The sequence below is a fragment of the Eleutherodactylus coqui genome, chromosome 11, assembly GCF_035609145.1.
Source record: "Eleutherodactylus coqui strain aEleCoq1 chromosome 11, aEleCoq1.hap1, whole genome shotgun sequence".
Classification (NCBI taxonomy): domain Eukaryota; kingdom Metazoa; phylum Chordata; class Amphibia; order Anura; family Eleutherodactylidae; genus Eleutherodactylus; species Eleutherodactylus coqui.
This window is the reverse complement of record NC_089847.1, coordinates 133,326,076-133,345,003: the sequence shown is the minus strand read 5'-3', so window position 1 is coordinate 133,345,003 and position 18,928 is coordinate 133,326,076. Positions and strand designations below refer to the sequence as shown.

The following is an 18,928-nucleotide window of genomic DNA, read 5'->3' as shown; positions in this document are numbered from 1 at the left end:
GACAAATGCTATTAAAAAAAGTACTTTTTTTTGGTAATTTTGCCTTCCAAGAAAAGCAATAAAAGTGATCAAAAAGTGTTAGTTTTCCCAACATGATTCCTATAAAACCTACAGCTGACGACGTAACGAACGAGCGCTCAGACAGGAAAATAAAAACGTTAGGCCCGTCTCACACATCCGTTTTTTACTGTGCTTACCGCGATGTCTTAAGCGCAACGGTAATAACGATATTACGCCCCTATTGATTTCACTTGGGCCTCGCAGACAGGCACTGGATGGCGGCGCTGGATGGATACAAGCGCTGTCTGCGCACCTCATCACCCATCACAATGAGGGCACTAAAACAAAAGTTAAATCGCGGCAAAGCATCGCTATCAAAATTGCGGTGTTTTGCCGACGGTGTGTGAGAGTGGCCTTATGGCTTTTGAAAAGGGGAGATAAAAATCCCCCCAAATCTTAATATCCTTAACCCCTTCCCTCCATATGAGGTAAGGGTATGTCCTGGAAGCAGGGTACTTCTCAAAACTTGACATACCCTTACGTCATGTGGATAGCGCGAGATCATAAGCAATCTCTCTCGCGCTATCCTGCAGCGGGAACTGGCTGTCACTGATAACCGGCTTCCCGCTGCAACAGCAGGGGTGCATTGGAGATGCCCCCCGTTAACCCCTTCCCTGCTGCGATCTATGTAGATCGTAGTATGGGAAGGGTTCACAGAGGTAGTGCGCTCCCCCTGTAATTTTATTGGGTTCTTGCAATATAATCGCAGAGAGCCCGGCTGGTTGCCATGGCAACAGGACGCCAGCTACCAGCGTCCTGTATTGCCATTGCCTATGATCGCTGTAATGAGCAATAAGGCATCGCAGGAGAGAAGTCCTGCCATGCCTTATCATAGCGATCAGAGCTGATATGGTTTCCTCAGAGGGACACAAATGGTGTAGAAAAAAAGCTCAAAATATTGTACAAAAAATATAAATGTAAAAAAATGTGAAAAAACACTTTTTTGGGCTTTTTCTCATATTAGCATATTAGCATAAAAAAAACTACATATTTGGTATCGTCGTGTTCATAACGACCCGTACAATAAGCTGAACATACATTTTATCCTGCACGGCAAAAAGCATTTAAAAAAAAACGCTAAAAAACTGAGGCAAAATGCTAATTTTTAGCATTTTGCCTCCCAAAAAACGCAATAAAAGTGATCCAAAAAGCCGTATGTACCCCACAATGGTACCAATAAAAACTACAGCTCGTCTCGCAAAAAATGAGCCCTTGCAGAGCTCCGTCAATGGAAAAATAAAAAAGGCATAGGACTTTAAATGCAGCAATTTAGAAGAATAAATGTCCAAAAAAGGGCTTTTGTTGCAGAAAAGTGGAAAAACCTAAAAACTATAATAAAATGTTGGTATCGCTGTAATCGTACCGACTCGCAGAAATGTATTGTCTCATTTAAGCTGCATGATTAACGCTTAAAATAAAAAAAAATCTATGGCAGAATTGATGCGTTTTCTCTCCCTGCTATCATAAAAAAATAATAAGTTTTACGATATAGTCTATGTACCCAAAAAGTGGCACCAATAAAAACTACAGCTCGCCACGCAAAAAACAAGCCCTCATACGGCCGCGTCGACGGGAAAATCAAAAAGTTATGGATTTTGAAAAATGGAGATTAAAATCCGCCAAAAATCGTTGCGTCCTTAAGCCCAAAATAGGCCGTGTCATTAAGGGGTTAAAGGGGTATTCTGGTTCCAACAGGATATTCCCTCCGCTGATCGTGGGGGTCTCACCACTAGGCCCCCGACTGATCATGAGGACGAGGCCTGGTCGGTCCCTGGATGAACGGAGCGCAGGTTGTCAGACGCGCTGCGCTCCATTCATTTTAAATGAGCGCCTGCGATTGACGTTCGTTCTCGTGATCAATGAGGGGCCTAGTGATCGGACCCCTCGATCAGCTGGTTATCCCCTATTTGTGGGCAGGGGATAGCTTGTTGGGACTGGAATACCCCTTTAATTATCAACCTAGGCCGTGTCCTTAAGGGGTTAATACTGACAATGAAAAGTGAACGATATCTTTCAGTTTAAACGCAGCCAAGGACGAGCGAGAATCGCGCACTTCACTCGCCGTTCAGTTTCAGCAGGACTAAACATCATGGTGGCCCGTTCGCTTCACCCCCCGCTCTCATAGGAACGTGATCGACTCTCAGCGATGATCGCCCGTCTACACGAGCCGCGCGGACGCCATGCTTTTTGCAAAAGAATACAATGCTGCTAAGACCCCCGGTAACTGCGCAGGAACGGATCATTTATCCTAAAACTGCCATGTGGTGACCATCCGAAAAAGGAAACTTCCCGTCTGCCTGGTGGGTCCTGATGGCGGCAATATGCCGGTGGTCTCCACACCACGCTGCTGCTGCTGCCCCCCAGTCCCAGCACTCCCCTACAGATGTCCTGTCAGGAGGGAAGGAAATGTGGCAGGTAATTATGGGGGTACACCTGGTGGTGGGGTGCTTATGGTGGTACACCTGGGGGTGGGGTACATATTGCGGTACACCTGGTTGTGGGGCACTTATGGGGGTACACCTGGTGGTGGGGTACATATGGGGGTACACCTGGGGGTGGGATACATATGGGGGTACACATATACCTAGGACTGCAAGCTAGGGGGGGTCTCACTCTCTATGAGTGTCGGTGCAGGGTGACGTAGCGGCCACTGGAGGCAGCAGAGCCGGTGACACACACTGACCTGCGGGTGACCTCCTCCTCCGGTGACGTCACGGGCCGCGCAGGGGATTGTTTGCGCGCCAACGGGTGAGGAGCAGAGAGTCCGCGGCCGCAGGACGGAGAGGTAGTGTGCAGGCTGCGGGGTAATGTGGGGGTGCAACAGGCTGCGGGGTAATGTGGGGGTGCACAGGCTGCGGGGTAATGTGGGGGTGCAGCAGGCTGTAATGTGGGGGTGCAGCAGGCTGCGGGGTAATGTGGGGGTGCAGCAGGCTGCGGTGTAATAATGTGGGGGTGCAGCAGGCTGCAGTGTAATGTGGGGGTGCAGCAGGCTGCAGTGTAATAATAATGTGGGGGTGCAGCAGACTGCAGTGTAATGTGGGGGTGCAGCAGGCTGCGGTGCAATAATGTGGGGGTGCAGCAGGCTGCGGTGTAATAATATGAGGGTGCAGCAGGCTGCGGTGTAATAATGTGGGGGTGCAGCAGGCTGCAGTGCAATAATGTGGGGGTGCAGCAGGCTGCAGTGCAATAATGTGGGGGTGCAGCAGGCTGCAGTGCAATAATGTGGGGGTGCAGCAGGCTGCAGTGCAATATGTGGGGGTGCAGCAGGCTGCAGTGCAATAATGTGGGGGTGCAACAGGCTGCAGTCTAATGTGGGGGTGCAACAGGCTGCAGTCTAATGTGAGGGTGCAGCAGGCTGCAATGTGAGGGTGCAGCAGGCTGCAATGTGAGGGTGCAGCAGGCTGTAATGTGGGGGTGCAGCAGGCTGCTGTGTAATGTGGGGGTGCAGCAGGCTGCTGTGTAATGTGGGGGTGCAGCAGTGTAATGTGGGGGTGCAGCAGACTAATGTGGGGGTGCAGCAGACTAATGTGGGGGTGCAGCAGACTAATGTGGGGGTGCAGCAGACTGTAATGTGGGGCTGCAGCAGGCTGCAGTATAATGTGGGGGTGCAGCAGACTGTAATGTAATAATGTATGGGTGCAGCACGCTGCGGTGTAATGTGGGAGTGCAGCAGACTAATGTGGGGGTGCAGCAGGCTGTAATGTGGGGGTGCAGCAGACTAATGTGGGGGTGCAGCAGGCTGTAATGTGGGGGTGCAGCAGGCTGTAATGTGGGGGTGCAGCAGGCTGCAGTGTAATAATGTATGGGTGCAGCACACTGCGGTGTAATTTGGGAGTGCACAGTGTACACATAAGGGGTGTAGTCTGTAATTTGATGTGAGGTGCAGTGCATGCAGTGTAATGTTGGGGTGAAGTGCATAAAGTACAATCTGGCGGCACTAGTGTAACTATAGGGGATGCGGTTGCACCCGGGCTCAGGTACCTTAGGGGGCCCATAAGGCTCTCTTCTAAATACAGGGAGCCCAGTACTATGAATAAAGCATTATTGTTGGGGCCCCTGTTACAGGTTTTGCGTTGGGGCCCGGGAGCTTCATGTTACGCCTCGGGGTTTAGAGAAGTTGCGGGGGCCCCAAGATCAACTCTTACACCCGGGCCCATGAGCCTTTAGCTACACTCCTGATATAGGGGCTCTGGGCACACACTATGATGCGGTGTGCAATGTAATAAGATTGGCTAGAGCAAATACAATATAATGTCGGGGAGCGGTGCATAGAGGTCTAATAAAGCGGGTGCAGTGTGATGTGGGGTGCAGAGAGTATAGAGGGGGATCAGTGCACATTGTGATGCAGTATAATATAAGGGTGCAGCACACAGTGTGGTCATATGGGATGCGGTCTGCAGTGCATGCATTGCCATGTGGGGGTGAAGTGATATATGGTGTGATGTGTGGTGCAGTATATAATGTATAATATGGGGGTCCAGTGCACACATTATAATGCAATGTAATAAGATGGGGTACAGAAAACAGTATAATGCAGGGGTGCATGCAGTGAGGTCGCAGTACAGGACATGATGCTGGGGGGATTATATGGTGGTCTTGTTCACTCTGCATAAATTGTAATGTGGGGGTGTTCATAGAGCATGATGTGGTATGACAATGGGGGGTACAGTCCACACAATCTAGTGTAGGGGTGAAGTACATATGCCGTGGTGTGGGGTGCAATGTATAGAGCATAATATTGGGGTGCAGTATACAATAATCTAGGGGTGCGGCAATTACTTATCAGGATGTACTTCATCTGTAACATAAAGCATTTACAGAAGCATTCAGTCTCTATAGCCCCCTCGCTCTGCTGTGCCGTCATGTAAGGAATAGCAGAGCTCATCCTGCGGCGTGTGTTGTCATCCACGCTGCGACGGTCAGAAATCATAGTCCCAATGCTGTTTATATATCTGGGCGCTAATCGCACCGTGGCAGTCAATTCATGGTGCAAGGTGCCGGCTATAGAGGTGCCTCGCCCCGCCAGGTTTTTTTGCTTCTTATGTTGGATATGAATTTCTTTTTTTTTGAAGGGAAAACTCTGTAAGAGTCGGACAAGTCTCAGCAGAAGAAGGCGGCTCACAATATGTCTTCACAGGAGCCATGCAGCAGTGCCAGGTACGGTGGTCGTCTGCTGTCACACCGCCTCTCTTCACATTTGCGCAGTGGCTTTTGGTTACAATGGGCGCCACCACAACGCTCTGCCGGATTCAGCACATAACGGCGACCGACAGGGTCTCCACTGTACATGGAGATGGTCTGTACAGTGTATTAGGGCCACCTGAAGCCGCCGGGGCTATCTAGACGTCTCTGTGCATGCGGCCCGGTTTATACAGACGACCAAATGATTCAGATGGAATTCTGTCCCTTGATGAATTCCTAGCAGTGACAGCGCTGTGTGCCTCTGACAGCCGCACCTGCCTGGGTGGGAGAAAATGTGTCAGAGGGGGAAAAGGCACAAACTGTTACAATGTAACAACCATGAAAGATACTGTGGCTGCAAACTCAGAGCTTAAAGAGGTTGTACTACAATAGACTTTGATCACCTCTCCACAGAATAGTTGATGGAATCTGATCGTTGGGGGGGTCTTACTGCTAAGACCCACTTTGAATCTGAGAACAGGGGTCTCATGTCCACCCCCCCCCCCCCCCCCTTCACTGCAGCTTCATTCATCTTCATTAAAAAGCCTGTGGATAGTAGTGCGATTATTCTCGGCTAGTTCCGTCAGCCCCATTGAAATGAATGGAGTAGTGCCGTCCATGAGCGACCATCACACATTTGAATCTGACGTCACTGCGGGGGTGGACTGAGCCCACAGTGAGGAGGAGAGGACCACCAATTTGACTTTCAGTATCTATCCTATGAATGGTTGATAAAAGTTAGTTTTGGGAATAACCCTTTAACCCCTTCCCTCCACATGACGTAAGGTTAAGTCACGGCAGGGTGGTACTTAAGGCAAAATCACGTAACTACATCATGTGGCTCTCACAGGAGTCGGCTGTTGCTCATAGCTTGCCTCCTGTTGCAACAGCGGGGGTGCATCGGGACAGCTACCCGTGCTGTTAACCCCTTACATGCTGCTATCTATGTAGATTGCGATGTGTAAAGGGTTTACGTATTATCGGACCGCCGTGATGTAATCGCAGAGGACTGATGGGTTGCCATGACAACAGGACGCCAGATACAAGCATCCTGCTTTGCCATTACCTATGATCGCTAAGACTAGTGATAAGGCATTGCAGGACTGCTATGGATCAGGCCCCTTCAGGGATATAAACAGTGTAAAATAACAAAAGAAATAGTGTTAAAAATAAAAGAAAACCTTTTTTTTGCTCATTTTCCCCTATTCGTATGAAAAAATAATAAATAGTAATAATAAATTTAAGAAAAACCCCACATATGTGACAAAATGGCAAAATGCTTATTTTATTCATTTTACCTCCAAAAAAGCGCAATAAAAGCAATCAAAAAGCGCATGTAACCCAAAATAGTACAAATGAAAACTTCACCTTGTGATGCAAAAAACAAGCCCTCTTAGAGCTCCGTCCATGGAAAAATAAACATTATGCGACTTTGAGTGCAACAATACAAAAATTATTATAATTTTCCAAAAAAAGAGGTTATCATTGTGCAAAAGGGGAAAGGCCTAAAAGAAATAATGTTTTTGGTAGTGTTGTAATTGTACTGACCCGCAGAAAAAATGTATTGTCATTAATGCTGTTTGATTAACATCGGAGAAAAAAATGGCAGAATTCATGTGTTTTTTTGTTTTTTTTCTCCCTTCTATCAAAAACAATAAAATAGAAGTTTTACAATACATTAAATGCACCCATACAGGTACCAATAATAACTATAGTTTGCCATGCAAAAAACAAGCCCTTAGGCCTCATGTCCACAGCATGTGCAAAATCCACTCATGCTCGCAGCCATGGACATTTTCTTACCCGTCCGGATGCGGTGTGGGTCTTCTCCGTCCTGGCCGGATCTTCTTTCTTCTACATGGTGGATGCATGCGGGCGCGCTGGCACAGTCCTTTTTTTTTAAATCTGTGGATTCGTGCAGATCCGCAGTGTCAGCTACGGGTGTGCCGCGGGTTGGACAGCTTCCATTCACTTCAATGAAAGCCGTCTGTGCAGGAATCCACAGAAAATGGAGCATGCTGTGATTTGTTTTTTTTTTTACCGCGCGTGCGATCTGCAAATCGGGAAAAATGACATCCGCAGGTATTTGATTATCTGCGGATGTCCAATGATTGTCAATGGGCTGATTGAACTGCGTATCGCACATGCGGGTGACACGTGCGGATTTCGCAATTCAATTATGCCCGTGGACATGAGGCCTTGTATGGCAGTGTCAATGGAAAAATAAAAAAGTTATGGCTCTTGAAAAGTTAAAATTAAAAAAAAAAAAAAAATCTAAGCCCAAAATAGGCCATGTCCATAAGGGGTTAAAGTGATCCTTTTGTTGCGGCACCGCAGGGGGCAGTTATATAACCTGCTGCTGGTCTTCTGTGCCATCCACCTGTTCCATGTCCTGCTTTCCTTCTTCCAAGATAGCAGACACAATCTTCAGACTATCTAATCCGCACAGTGCATTGCTAGTGTTCGACTCCTAATGCGTTGTACATTAACATGAATTCTGACAACTTCTTTGCCAGTTTATTTACACTTGTGGTTGTTTTACAATGCCTTCTGTTTTGTTAAGAGAACAATAATTTTTTCTTCTGCGTTAAGGTAAGGGCTCATTCCCACGGGCGTATTGTCACTGCGTATTATATACATGCTTTTCCTGCTCGTAACACGCAAGGAATTAAGGCAAAGGAAGTCAATGAATCTTCATTCTTCCATGCACACGTGCGAGCGCTAGATATTCTCACAGGAGAAATAAATCGCAGCATGCTCTATTTCTCAGCTCATCATATGCAGTCCTTGAATGGGCTACGTATGAAATGTTATCCATAGGCATGCGTTGCGAAGGGGCAGCGTTTCAATACACTAAATAGAGAGGGGAATTTGAAGAAAAAAATACAAACACCGTCACCGCATGTCCATGATGTCAGATTTCCGAGCATGCGCAGATTCTATGGGTTGTAATGCGTCCAACGCTGCGGGTGACTCCACATGAACCAGCCGTAAGGGCGTATTCACACGACCGTATATACGCAGCTGTAGAGCTGCATCCAAGAATGATTCCAATTCATTTATTCAAATGAGCGATTTTTGGCTGCGTAAAGAAAATTGCGCCAGCAAAAATAGCACATCGGTGACCGCTCTTGGTCGACGATTTTATATGCTGCATCCAAACATAGGTCGTGCCCCATCTCTGCCGAGATATGCTGGAAGCTCCCGTAGACTCCTATGGGAGCTGGGGAAAAAGGAGAGGGGGAAGGGGTTTACCCGTGTTCAATGCTGTGAAAAGAAGACAACTGCCTCCATTTAAGCATTAGCATTAGTTGGATTTCTGCCAACTGAGGGATTTCCGCGCTGCAGCCGCCCCTGTGTGAACGGCAGAAAATATGCGGCGAAAGATCGAGACTTGATCATGGCTATTCTTTATTCATGCAGTTTTTACAACACATACGGGTGACTGAAAAACACATACGGTCATGAGAAAAACACCCAAGACAACTTGTGGCAGAAAGTTATCACAGTCAAGTTAATTGTTGTTGCATCTGTACCTGCTCTCTGATAGGCCTGTGTTGCTCACATGACCAGTGCTGGCTAACCAGAGAGCAGCTCACAGTGTGCATTAGATAGTTAGAAAATTGTGACGGTCATTTTGGACAGCCGAAAACAAGAACCGGAACCAGAGGATTGCAGGGACAACAGCAGGTACTTTTTCCCTATAAGTAACTCAAACCTGCAATCTTTTGGTCGCTTGTGCAGTATACTGCAATACTTGCATAATGCAGTAGATTGTAATTTTACCGGCAGCTTGTTAAGCTCTACCATAAGCATGGCTAAAGGTACTCCCATTTCTGACTACTGGTTACCTATTCTCAGGATAGGTTATCAGTGGCTGATTGGCAGAGGTTTGCTGCCCAAGACCACCAGTGATCAGCTGGTTCCCGTGCTGCTGTGTTGCAAGAAGCAGGTGCTCTGCAAATTGCACAGTCTTGACTGTTAGAACCATATCTAGTGTTTATAGCTAGCTTGTCTAGATATCTGCTAGACTTCATGTGACATTTTTGATTTTGTGAAAGTTGCTACTACATCAAAATATAATTTGACTATTTTTTTTTTTTTTAATTTCTCAAAGCCGAATGAAACCTTAACGGAGGAGGACATGCAGTTTATAAGTCTTCCGGGAGATTCTATGAAAAGCAGGAAAAAGAAAAATCGGCCTATGAAGGAATCCAAACGTCACAAGATGGGTGATACATCCCAATGCAAGATGGAAAACCTACGCCAATGTCACAAGGAAAGACAAAACACAAGCATATTCAACGAATCCTCAAGCTCTTCACAAAAGAAAAAACTAAGGAGAAGGGCTGCCAAAGAGTCCGGTGAGAATTGTCCACCTCAGGAAATCCACAATGCCAACGACTTTCATCAGACACCTGACCATTTGAAATTGCCTTTCAAGGTGAAGGAAAACAAGGAAATTAAGCATCAAGCAACCTCGCAAGTCCAGTCATCCAACAGATCTCTGTCAAACATTGAGCTCCATCAACCTGCACCAGAAAACGTCAATGGTGGAGAAACTCAAAAAAGTTTCAAAGTAGAGGCCACCACCGACCTGAAATGTAAGAGGACGTCAATCAACGATGATGGGATCAGTCAAGGAAGAAGAAAACATCCATTGTCCTTACATCAAAGCAACATTGTCATGTATAACAGTACCCCGCTGTCTTCTCCAACCACCCTTCCCAAGATGAAAAGCCACACCAAACTGAATTGCTCTGGCAAAACCAAAGCTATGAATGACCTGTCCAATGACAGTCAAGACCTCTTCATTACTCAAAAGAAGTGCATACTGTCCCATGGTAGTAGCATTGAAGACTCCTTACCCCTCGCCCAGAAGCAAGGCAGTAGTAGCCTACAAGACTGGTTGAGGAGCCCAGATCCTCCACAGCTGCTTTCTCAGTTCTCCTGTCTTGCACGCGACAACCTTGACCTTTCCAGCATTAGAAGCAACCAACAAATAGTCTTAAGGGAGACGTCAACTCAGACTGATGACAGTTTTACTTACTTGACCTTGATGAGCTTTGTCAAGAAAGTCAAAGTATTGGAACCTTGTTCGGAGGAGGCCCTGGATCTCTCTCTACCCTCCCGAATTAGAGCCAAGAAGGATGTCTTGAATGCCAGTGATGACGTCATCATAGTAGAATCCCAGTCAACTGCCGCGGCCTCTGTGGCTTCCAGAAAAAGCAAAATACATTTTTGCTTCAGTCCCTTGCAAAAGGCTGACACAACTAAGTTTGTCCAGACCGTACTGAACTCTTCCTATTTCTTCAAAGGGAAAGGAGAAAATGGTGAATCAACTCCAATCAGACCGTTACTTAAAATAAAGGAAAGATGCAAGAAAAAGTCTAAAAAATTTAAGAAAGAGCACTAAGCATCGCAAGGACTATGAGAGTGTTTTATTGTTATATATTCGGATTCCCCCATTTATATGAATTACATTCAGCAAGTTATGAGTAATTTGAGATCAGAGATGTGTGCAGCTCTGGGTGGGATTGTCATGTCACACGTGATATAACTCAAGCTCAGTAAAGTAAACTATTTGCAAAGTTTCACTTTTTTCTCTGTGATTGGTGATTTAGTTGCTTCTAGTTTACACCATACTTGCCAACTTTTAGAAATTGCAATTAGAGAGTGTGGTATGCAAAGGCAATGTCCCTTTTCAGAAATCGCACCTATTTTTACATGCCATATTCCCCATTTGCACCCCCTGGAGCTTTGACATTAAAGGGAAGGTGGTACCTGAACACTCCTCATCCTTCTGCTACCTCCACCCTTCTCTGTGCCCATACACCGCAATAATTATACTCTTTGTACCCCCTCAAGATAATAATGCCCCTGCTGGATCACTGGGAAAGTATCAAAATCTGTCTCGTCACGTGATGTTTTGTAAGTTATAAATGGGAGTGATTGAGGCGTGTCTGGGTCTTCTATGTCTTACAACGGTTGAGAGTGGAGTGAGAGTGCCGGCCACATGGGGGTACCTTCAACCCTCATGTGGTGCAGAGATGGAAGCAGAGGAGAAGTATCCAGATTACCACCATTCTAGGAACCACCTCTGAGTAGTGAAGGAGTCCGCCGTGCAGCGTTCTACAAACAAGTACTGAGTGAGTGTCAGCGGATTGTTGTGTACCCCTCCGGAGTTATTCAGAGTCACGGAGTGTGTATGTCCAGGAGCGGAGCACCACAGATAACTTAGGCCCAATGTCCACAGGCAAAATATAATTATTAAAACCGGGATCCACGCCCATAGGAAATGATTGGACACCCGCAGGTAATTAAATACCCGCGGATGTCATTTTTCCCTGGCGTGCGGATCGCACACATGGGAAACCACACGCAGCATGCTCCATTTCGTGCAGGTTTCCCGCACGGACGACTCCCGTGGCTTCCATTGAAGCTTATGGAAGCTGTCCGGTCCTGCAGCTGTTATTGTGCTCTGCTGCGGGAAAGCAGGAGTAATAAAAAAAAAAACAGTGCACACGGCGCATGCACATTGCTAGGCCGAAGAAAAAAGATCCGGCTGTGACGGAAAGGAGACCCTCAGCGTCCGGACAGGTAAGTATAATCTATTTTCTTGGCCTCGTCTGCAGGCCAGGAGGGACCCGGTGCAGGATTCTGCACAGGATATCCGTGCGGGCCCAAATTTCCATGTGGACATGAAGCCTTAGACTGTGGGTCCGGTGTAATCCTGTGTTCTCCTCCTTGACCATCTACTGCAACTCTGTCCTTCCTGCACGTGCGAGTAAACTGTATTTCTACAAGTATACGGTAAAGTTTCCAGTCACTGCCCATTCCCAGTGGTTGAGGTTTGCATGTTTAACAGTGTGTGGACTAATTATTGAATTAGTGTGAAAGGAACAATGGCGTCACGCGTGACAACTTCAAGTCCACTACACCTATTCAGGTAACCGCCATCCGGCATTGCCTGGAAGAGGCCTAACGATGCCTTGGCCGGGGCTCCGTATTTCCCTTAGGGGAGCAATCTGCTAGAGCCACTGTGAAAAGTGCTACCTCTATATCTTGGTCGTCGCTGGACGTTTCACCCCCTTTGTGCTTCCATTAAGTAAGTGTCCCATTTCTACCTCCATTAGGTAATAGTGCCCCATTTGTGCTTCTGTTAAATAATAGTGTTCCTTTTATGCCCCACAAGGTAATAGTACCCTTTGTGCCCACTTTAAGGTAATCATTTCTTCCAACCTGTGGAACATCTTCGTTTGCAAATAGATTAATTCTCCTCCTAGCTCTGTCACTTCCAGCGGGAGGAGGATTCATCTATATACACCTAGAGATGGCACACAGGGGTGTGAAAGAGCGGAGCAAGCAGTGCAGTCCAAGCACCTGGAAGACTTACGAACTTTTTTTGGGAGGCTCCCAGACATTTTGGCAGGATGGGCAAGTATGGTTTACATCAAGCAGCATAACATTTCAACTAGAGATGAGCGAACGTGCTCGTTTAGGACAATTACTCGATCGAGCATCGCTTTTTTCGAGTAACTGCCTACTCGGGCGAAAAGATTCAGGGGGCGGCAGGGGGGGAGCTCTCACCCCCGGCACCTCCCAAATCTTTTCGCCCAATTAGGCAGTTACTTGAAAAAAGCGATGCTCGATCGAGTAATTGCTCTAAACGAGCAGGTTCGCTCATCTCTAATTTCACCTACTTGCCTAGTATTCTGTGGGTTCCCCCTTCTGCTCTGAGCCGTCAAGACGTAGACTTCACGTTTGAAGGTGTCCTGTGGGATCTGGCACCAAGATAGCAGTATGGGTCCTTTTGGGGAAAACGACTAAGACTTGCATTTGTAACATTTCTTTGCAGCATTCTATTGTTTCTGTTTTCACTGTACCTTGCCTATAGTTGTGTAAGCAGCAATGCCTTTCAGGAGTCTAAGAAAGCTGAGTGTAGGAGGGAAGTGACAGCCCAAGAAGTCGTCACCACGAAATGGATATAACAAGAACTGGAAGTATCATCCACTTACACGACAATATGGTGAAAAGAGGATGACAACCACCAGTAGCGGCCATTACAGTCTCCTTTAGCTGCTGTCACCCAGCTTTCTGAATGGCATAGAAATTCATTTTATGATGCATCTACGCTCCTGATTTTGTCTATAGACTAATGAGCTATAGGGATCAGTGATTTCTATTACATCTGTTGCTTTAGTGCAGCCGGTGTCTGGATCTTATCGGAGTCCTTTTATCTTCTGCGTGAACGTTAGTTCCACAATAATAATCTCAGTTCCTCTCGGAGCGGAGCGCGCTCTTAATCTTCCGTCTTGAAAGGAAATGTTTCTGGAAGTTGTAGTTAGCAGATCACAATTATTTATGTTCTCAGTGAACAGATGCCGTGAAAATGCTGCGGCTGTAAACGCTAAACGGCGCACAGCGAAGGAGATCTCTCTGGAGTCTTGTCAGAAAAGTATATAAGGTCTCATACCTGCACCAAAGTGGAGACCCTCGTTATATGAGTGCCCCCCTATACGTCTACATGTGTACAGAGTCTGAAAGGGGCCCAAAGCATTTTTTCTGCCAGTATGGTAAAGGAGCGCAGCATCCGTTTTTCATGCTATAGTGCAGCAGCACGCTTTCAGGCATGCTGGAAGTTGTGGTTTTGCAACAGCTGGAGGGCCACAGCTTAGAGACGATTGCTGTAGTCAGTATGGCTTAAGAGAAGCTTCGCTCATAACCTGAAGCTTCACATGACTAACATAAAACACAAAGTGGGGAATGGACTTTCTAGATATGGAATTTCACTCAATCACCTTATATTTCACTGTATTTCTTCACATTAATCCAATATCTTAAAGCGGCTGTGCAAAGATAGCGTCCCCTATTCATATGAACGTCATAGAGTGGGGCATCCTGATCAGGACCTCCTATGTGCCAGGACAGATCGTTCTGTAGCAACCCCTCCCATGTTGGACCTTCTGTTGCCCTGATGGCCGTTCCCATAATCCTACATTTCCCATGCCGTGACCGCTACAGGGGAAACGTCAAGTTGGCTGCGGCTTCCCTTGGCAAGATTAGCTGTTTGCTGGCAGGTGCCAAGAGCAGGACTTGGGACGATCAACTGATCGCCCAAAGCCTCGCATTCTCAAAGGGGTTGCATCTCTTGGTACAACCGATGATGGTAATATAATAATCTTTATTTGTATAGCGCCAACTTATTCCGAACCCTTTAATTTGTGAAGAGCCAAAAGAGAGTTGCACAAGAGAGTCTCAGGTGTAACTTGTATCACACAGCAAGTCCTATTCGCATGACCGTAGGACATACTACGACTTTTCGATTTTGCAGCATCGCTGCAAGAGAAACATTGCACATGTAAATAAAGAGTAATAGGTTGCATTGCTATGCAGGTTTTGTGATTCTCACAAAAACCAAGACTCGCGTGAGACTATAAGCTGTATAAATACCGCCTGAGGCTTTATTCACACAAGCGTTTTATCACGGCTTTTTTGCGCGATAAAACGCCTGTCAGAATCGTGACCGTGTGAAGCATTGGATTCCATTGCACTTCTTCAGATGGGCGATTTTTTTTTTTTTTTTTTTGTGCATAAAATTGGATGGAAAAGAGCGCACACGGTGACCAGAAGAGAGAGGTCTGGACCTATACACCATCCGGTCCGATAGACTCCTATGGGAGCTTATGAGAGCTGCCAGCAAAGGGAGGTGGGAGGGAGTTTAGCAGCCCTACAGTATTCCGGACTTGGTAGCGGCTGCCTCTCGTTCATGCGATTTGCAGCCACGACGCGGGTGGCCGGAAATCGCAGCGCCCGTGCGGAGGAGCCCTTAGGTCGGCTTCACATGGATGTAAGCATATTTACGTGCACATTTCTGTGCTGGGTGTTACATTTTTGTGCATGTGTGCGTATTTCACTATATTTTTGTGCGTAGATGCCCTGCATGTTTGCAGGCGCAAAAAACACAAGCGTGTTCTCTTTGATTTCTATGGCAATTAAGTTTAATACGGGCTAATTCGTGCGTAATATTTATCAAAATAGGACATGTGGGGTTTTTTTGCGCGGCCGAAATGCACTTGATTGAACCCATTGCAATTAAAGGGTTCTATTAACTGTGCATTGCAGGTGTAAATTTTGCACGCAGAATTTGCAGCACAATTGTCTTTATGTTAAGAAGCCCTTAGCTTTGCGCTGCACATTAGCCCTTAGGGCTTATTCACACAAACTCATTTGTGCTGCGCTGAGGATAAGTCATACATAGTAAAACGTGGACAACCCATTTAAAGAGACCAGTAACCATTGCAAAGAGCAGGTGCTATTCAGAATCCTCCATTAGGGACTTTGAAGGATGATATTTGTGGGCGCGCCTGACATCACTTGCAGAGAACTATTCCAGTGTCTGCTGAGGTCTCAATCAATCGATTAGACAATATTTTAAAACTAAAATCGCTATATGCAGAATCCCTGCCAACAACAGCAGAAAGGGTATTGATCAGTGCTGACTGACTGGTCATGATGCCCTTCGATTAGGTATGAAGATTAGTCTTCTATATGAGCACTAGATGGCGCCAGAACTACATAGATGACATACACAGTGGCACTCGCTGAATATTCTGTACACTCAGGGCGGCTTTGACCATTGGGCAAGCAAGCGGCCGGCCCTCTGACAACACCGCTGTTCTCAGCTGTGTTTACATCCTTTGGATATGAATACAGTTGAAAACTTGGAAGATGGAATGAAGGGAAAAGGACTGATGTATTTAGGCGGATTCACATGGTCTTACAAGTTGAGCTCAAAATTCTCTGGTGCAACTTGCATCGATCGCTGTGGGCAGTGAACATGGCATGTCCAGTTCTAATTTGTGATGTGCACAAAATAGAACATTCTGCAATTTTGATTTTTTTTTTTAATTTCTCTCCACACAGGACATCGGTATGCATGAAAAAGTGGCTGCGTGACTAGCCTAATTGGCTATAATGGCAAAACATGGACAGCACACAGAACTAATTTACTGCTGTGTGAATAAGCCCTGTGGGTTCATTCATCAGCTCTTTGTCTGCAGTTAATACTTCATTAGTGACCAACAGTCACACAGCACATAACCCGGCTGGCATTGTGTATGCAACCTCTTTCTGCTTCCTTTTGTCCAATACTCTGGTTTCTCCTTCAGTCATGGGGGAGCAAAATAGAAGATGCACACACAGTGCTGACCAGGTGGCCTCTAATGAAGCATTAACTGCGGGCAAGGAGCTGACTAATGAAGACTAAAAACAGAACAGAAGATAAGCAGCTCTCTAATAAACCCCTTTGTGCTGCTTATTACTGTTAAGGCTCCACAGGGGCTTCTATTAACCATTTCCAATCCAATTTGTATCCTGGTTTTCCTAGGGGGCTTACTCTTTTTCTGCCATTATACAACAGTGCTATCTGCTGGCTAAAGCCAGTACTGCATGAGGTGACACGGATCGGCTGCGACAGCAGAGAGACTGGCAATATACAGTAAGAGAACCCCGACGGGCGTCTGCCAACATCGGAGCTGTACAGCCTTAAATCATAATGTCTTTAAACGTCAGACAGCGGATTGGAAAGGGTTAATGTAGGGGCACAGAGGGAACTTATCACTGTAGAGTAGAGGCACAGAGGGACTTATTATCGTGGGGGCACGCAGGGGTCTTCTCATGAAAGCAGAAGGGGACATTAGTACTTTGTGGTGGGCACACTGATACTACTATTACTGTATTGGGGCACTGAGAGGAGCATTAGGGTTGGCGGCAGGATGGGCCGAGTGTGCAGAGATGAGTCTTCATGCTGGTCCTGACCGGATAGAGCCTGGAGTCTATTTGGAGTATTGGGGTGAACAGCTGGCTTTGCAGTATAGCGGTGGCACTGCAGGAAGACCAAGGAAAAAGCAAGCAGCTGCATCCAGAGAGCCGGAGCATCAGTGTTGGGTCACACCAGGAGAGCACCGCAACTGGCGAGTGCAGCAGTATTCAGCAGCCAGGGCGGGGGGGGAGATTTTATTGTTTTTTTTTAAGCACAAATATTTTGTTGAGCTTCACTTAAAACACTTGTGCGCTGGGCCATCAAGGTGTTAGACCGGCCCACGTACAGCGCCGGATTGTATCTTTCTCGCCACTTTGAAACTTTCTAAATGTATAATTAGCAGTCATTTAAAAAGAGTTGAAGAAATTCTTATTGGTACAATATGGCAGCCGAGGTGGCATAAAAGGACGCCAACACAGTGTGAAATCGGCGTTCTAACTTAGCGGAGTGCATCTTGAACATTTCTGGGTTTGCTATGTGCACTATAGTGGTTGTTGCGCTGACTGGCGTTATAACGTCGTGCCAAGGCTACAGCCAAATGTCACTGTTGCATTGTCAAGTACAAATAGCTTTACTGTCAAGGTGGCCTGGCCTAAATGCCTCCACTCACCGGCTTTCTGCTGAGGATCTAAGTGACGTAGTGCCCTCTGCTGGCCGTATTAGAGATGGAAAAGAGAGGCGGGCGCATGGGGTCACACTGCATGTCATGAGAAGCGCGTTGAGATATACTCCCCTCCTCCACGTTCTCCAGAATACCTTGGTCACACCGGTTAAACCACTCATACCCTCAAGACCAGGGAAAACAGAGTAATGCCCTTATTGTCAGCCTGCTTTCCTGGTGCCAGTCCTCTAGGAATGCCCATGTTGGCATACAAGTGTATCAAAGTGAATGTCCCAGCAGTGCCAGACACATTGCAGCGCTCGCAGTACAAGCCTCAGGCTTATACCCATAATAACAGTTTCACATAGTGCCAGCCTGTTTTCCTAGTTCCAGTCCCCTAGTAATGCCCATGTCAGCTTTAACATTGTATCAACAACCTGAAAGTCCCAGCAGTGCCATAGCAATAGCCTCATAGTTATGCCCATAATAACACCTGCACGTAGTGCCATCGTGGCAGTGCCAGCTTTTCTGCAGTTCTCATAGTAATCGCCTCACAGTTTTGTTCATAATAACACCCTCACATAGTGCCAACCTGACTAATCCCAACAGTGCTGATAGTGCTAGCCTCACTGCTATGCCCATAACACCTTCACACAGTGCCAGCCTGATAGTCACAATAGTGTTACTTATTGGCAGCCTCATATCAATATATCAAGTCCCTACAGTGCTAAACTTATAGTAATAATACCCATAATGTCAGTCTTATATTGATGCCCATAGTGCCAGCCTCACCTAGTGCAAGCCTCACTACAGTACTTCTATTGGCAGCCCTATTGTAATCCTCATAGTAATGCCAAGCTCATAATAATCCCTACTGTGCCACCTTAGTGCAGTGCCTATACTCCCAGCCTTTATGCACAGCTCACTTACCTGTAACTTCCAGTCTAACAGCAGACGATGCTTCTAGGGTTATTTGTGGGTTCAGCGCTATTTAAAGGGCCAGTCAACTGTTATAGCATTACAGCGTGTGTCCCATTTCTATTGATGACTGGTCAATAGCAGATTTTTAGTGGTCCGCCGCACAGGATCCCTATTGATCAGGTGAAAACAGCATTAAAGTGCCCCAATCAGTATTCTGGGGCCTCGCATGCTCACCCAGAATGCATCGTGAGGTGCCTCTTGGTTTCTATGGCAGTCTAGGGCCTTCTGAAGGCTGACTGTCTAACAAGCTATGCCTGTGGCGTGGTAGACTGTCTGTCAGA

General features: G+C 46.5%; 1 protein-coding gene across 1 annotated transcript; it reads left to right on the top strand.

The window, feature by feature from the left end:
• Positions 1 to 5,169: 5,169 nt before the first annotated feature.
• Positions 5,170 to 10,703, top strand: LOC136581863 (uncharacterized). Its single transcript, XM_066582507.1, has 2 exons — positions 5,170 to 5,217; positions 9,359 to 10,703. The coding sequence occupies exons 1-2, from the start codon at positions 5,203 to 5,205 to the stop codon at positions 10,655 to 10,657; spliced, it is 1,314 nt and encodes a 437-aa protein (XP_066438604.1). The 5' UTR covers positions 5,170 to 5,202; the 3' UTR covers positions 10,658 to 10,703.
• The last annotated feature ends 8,225 nt before the right edge of the window (positions 10,704 to 18,928 follow it).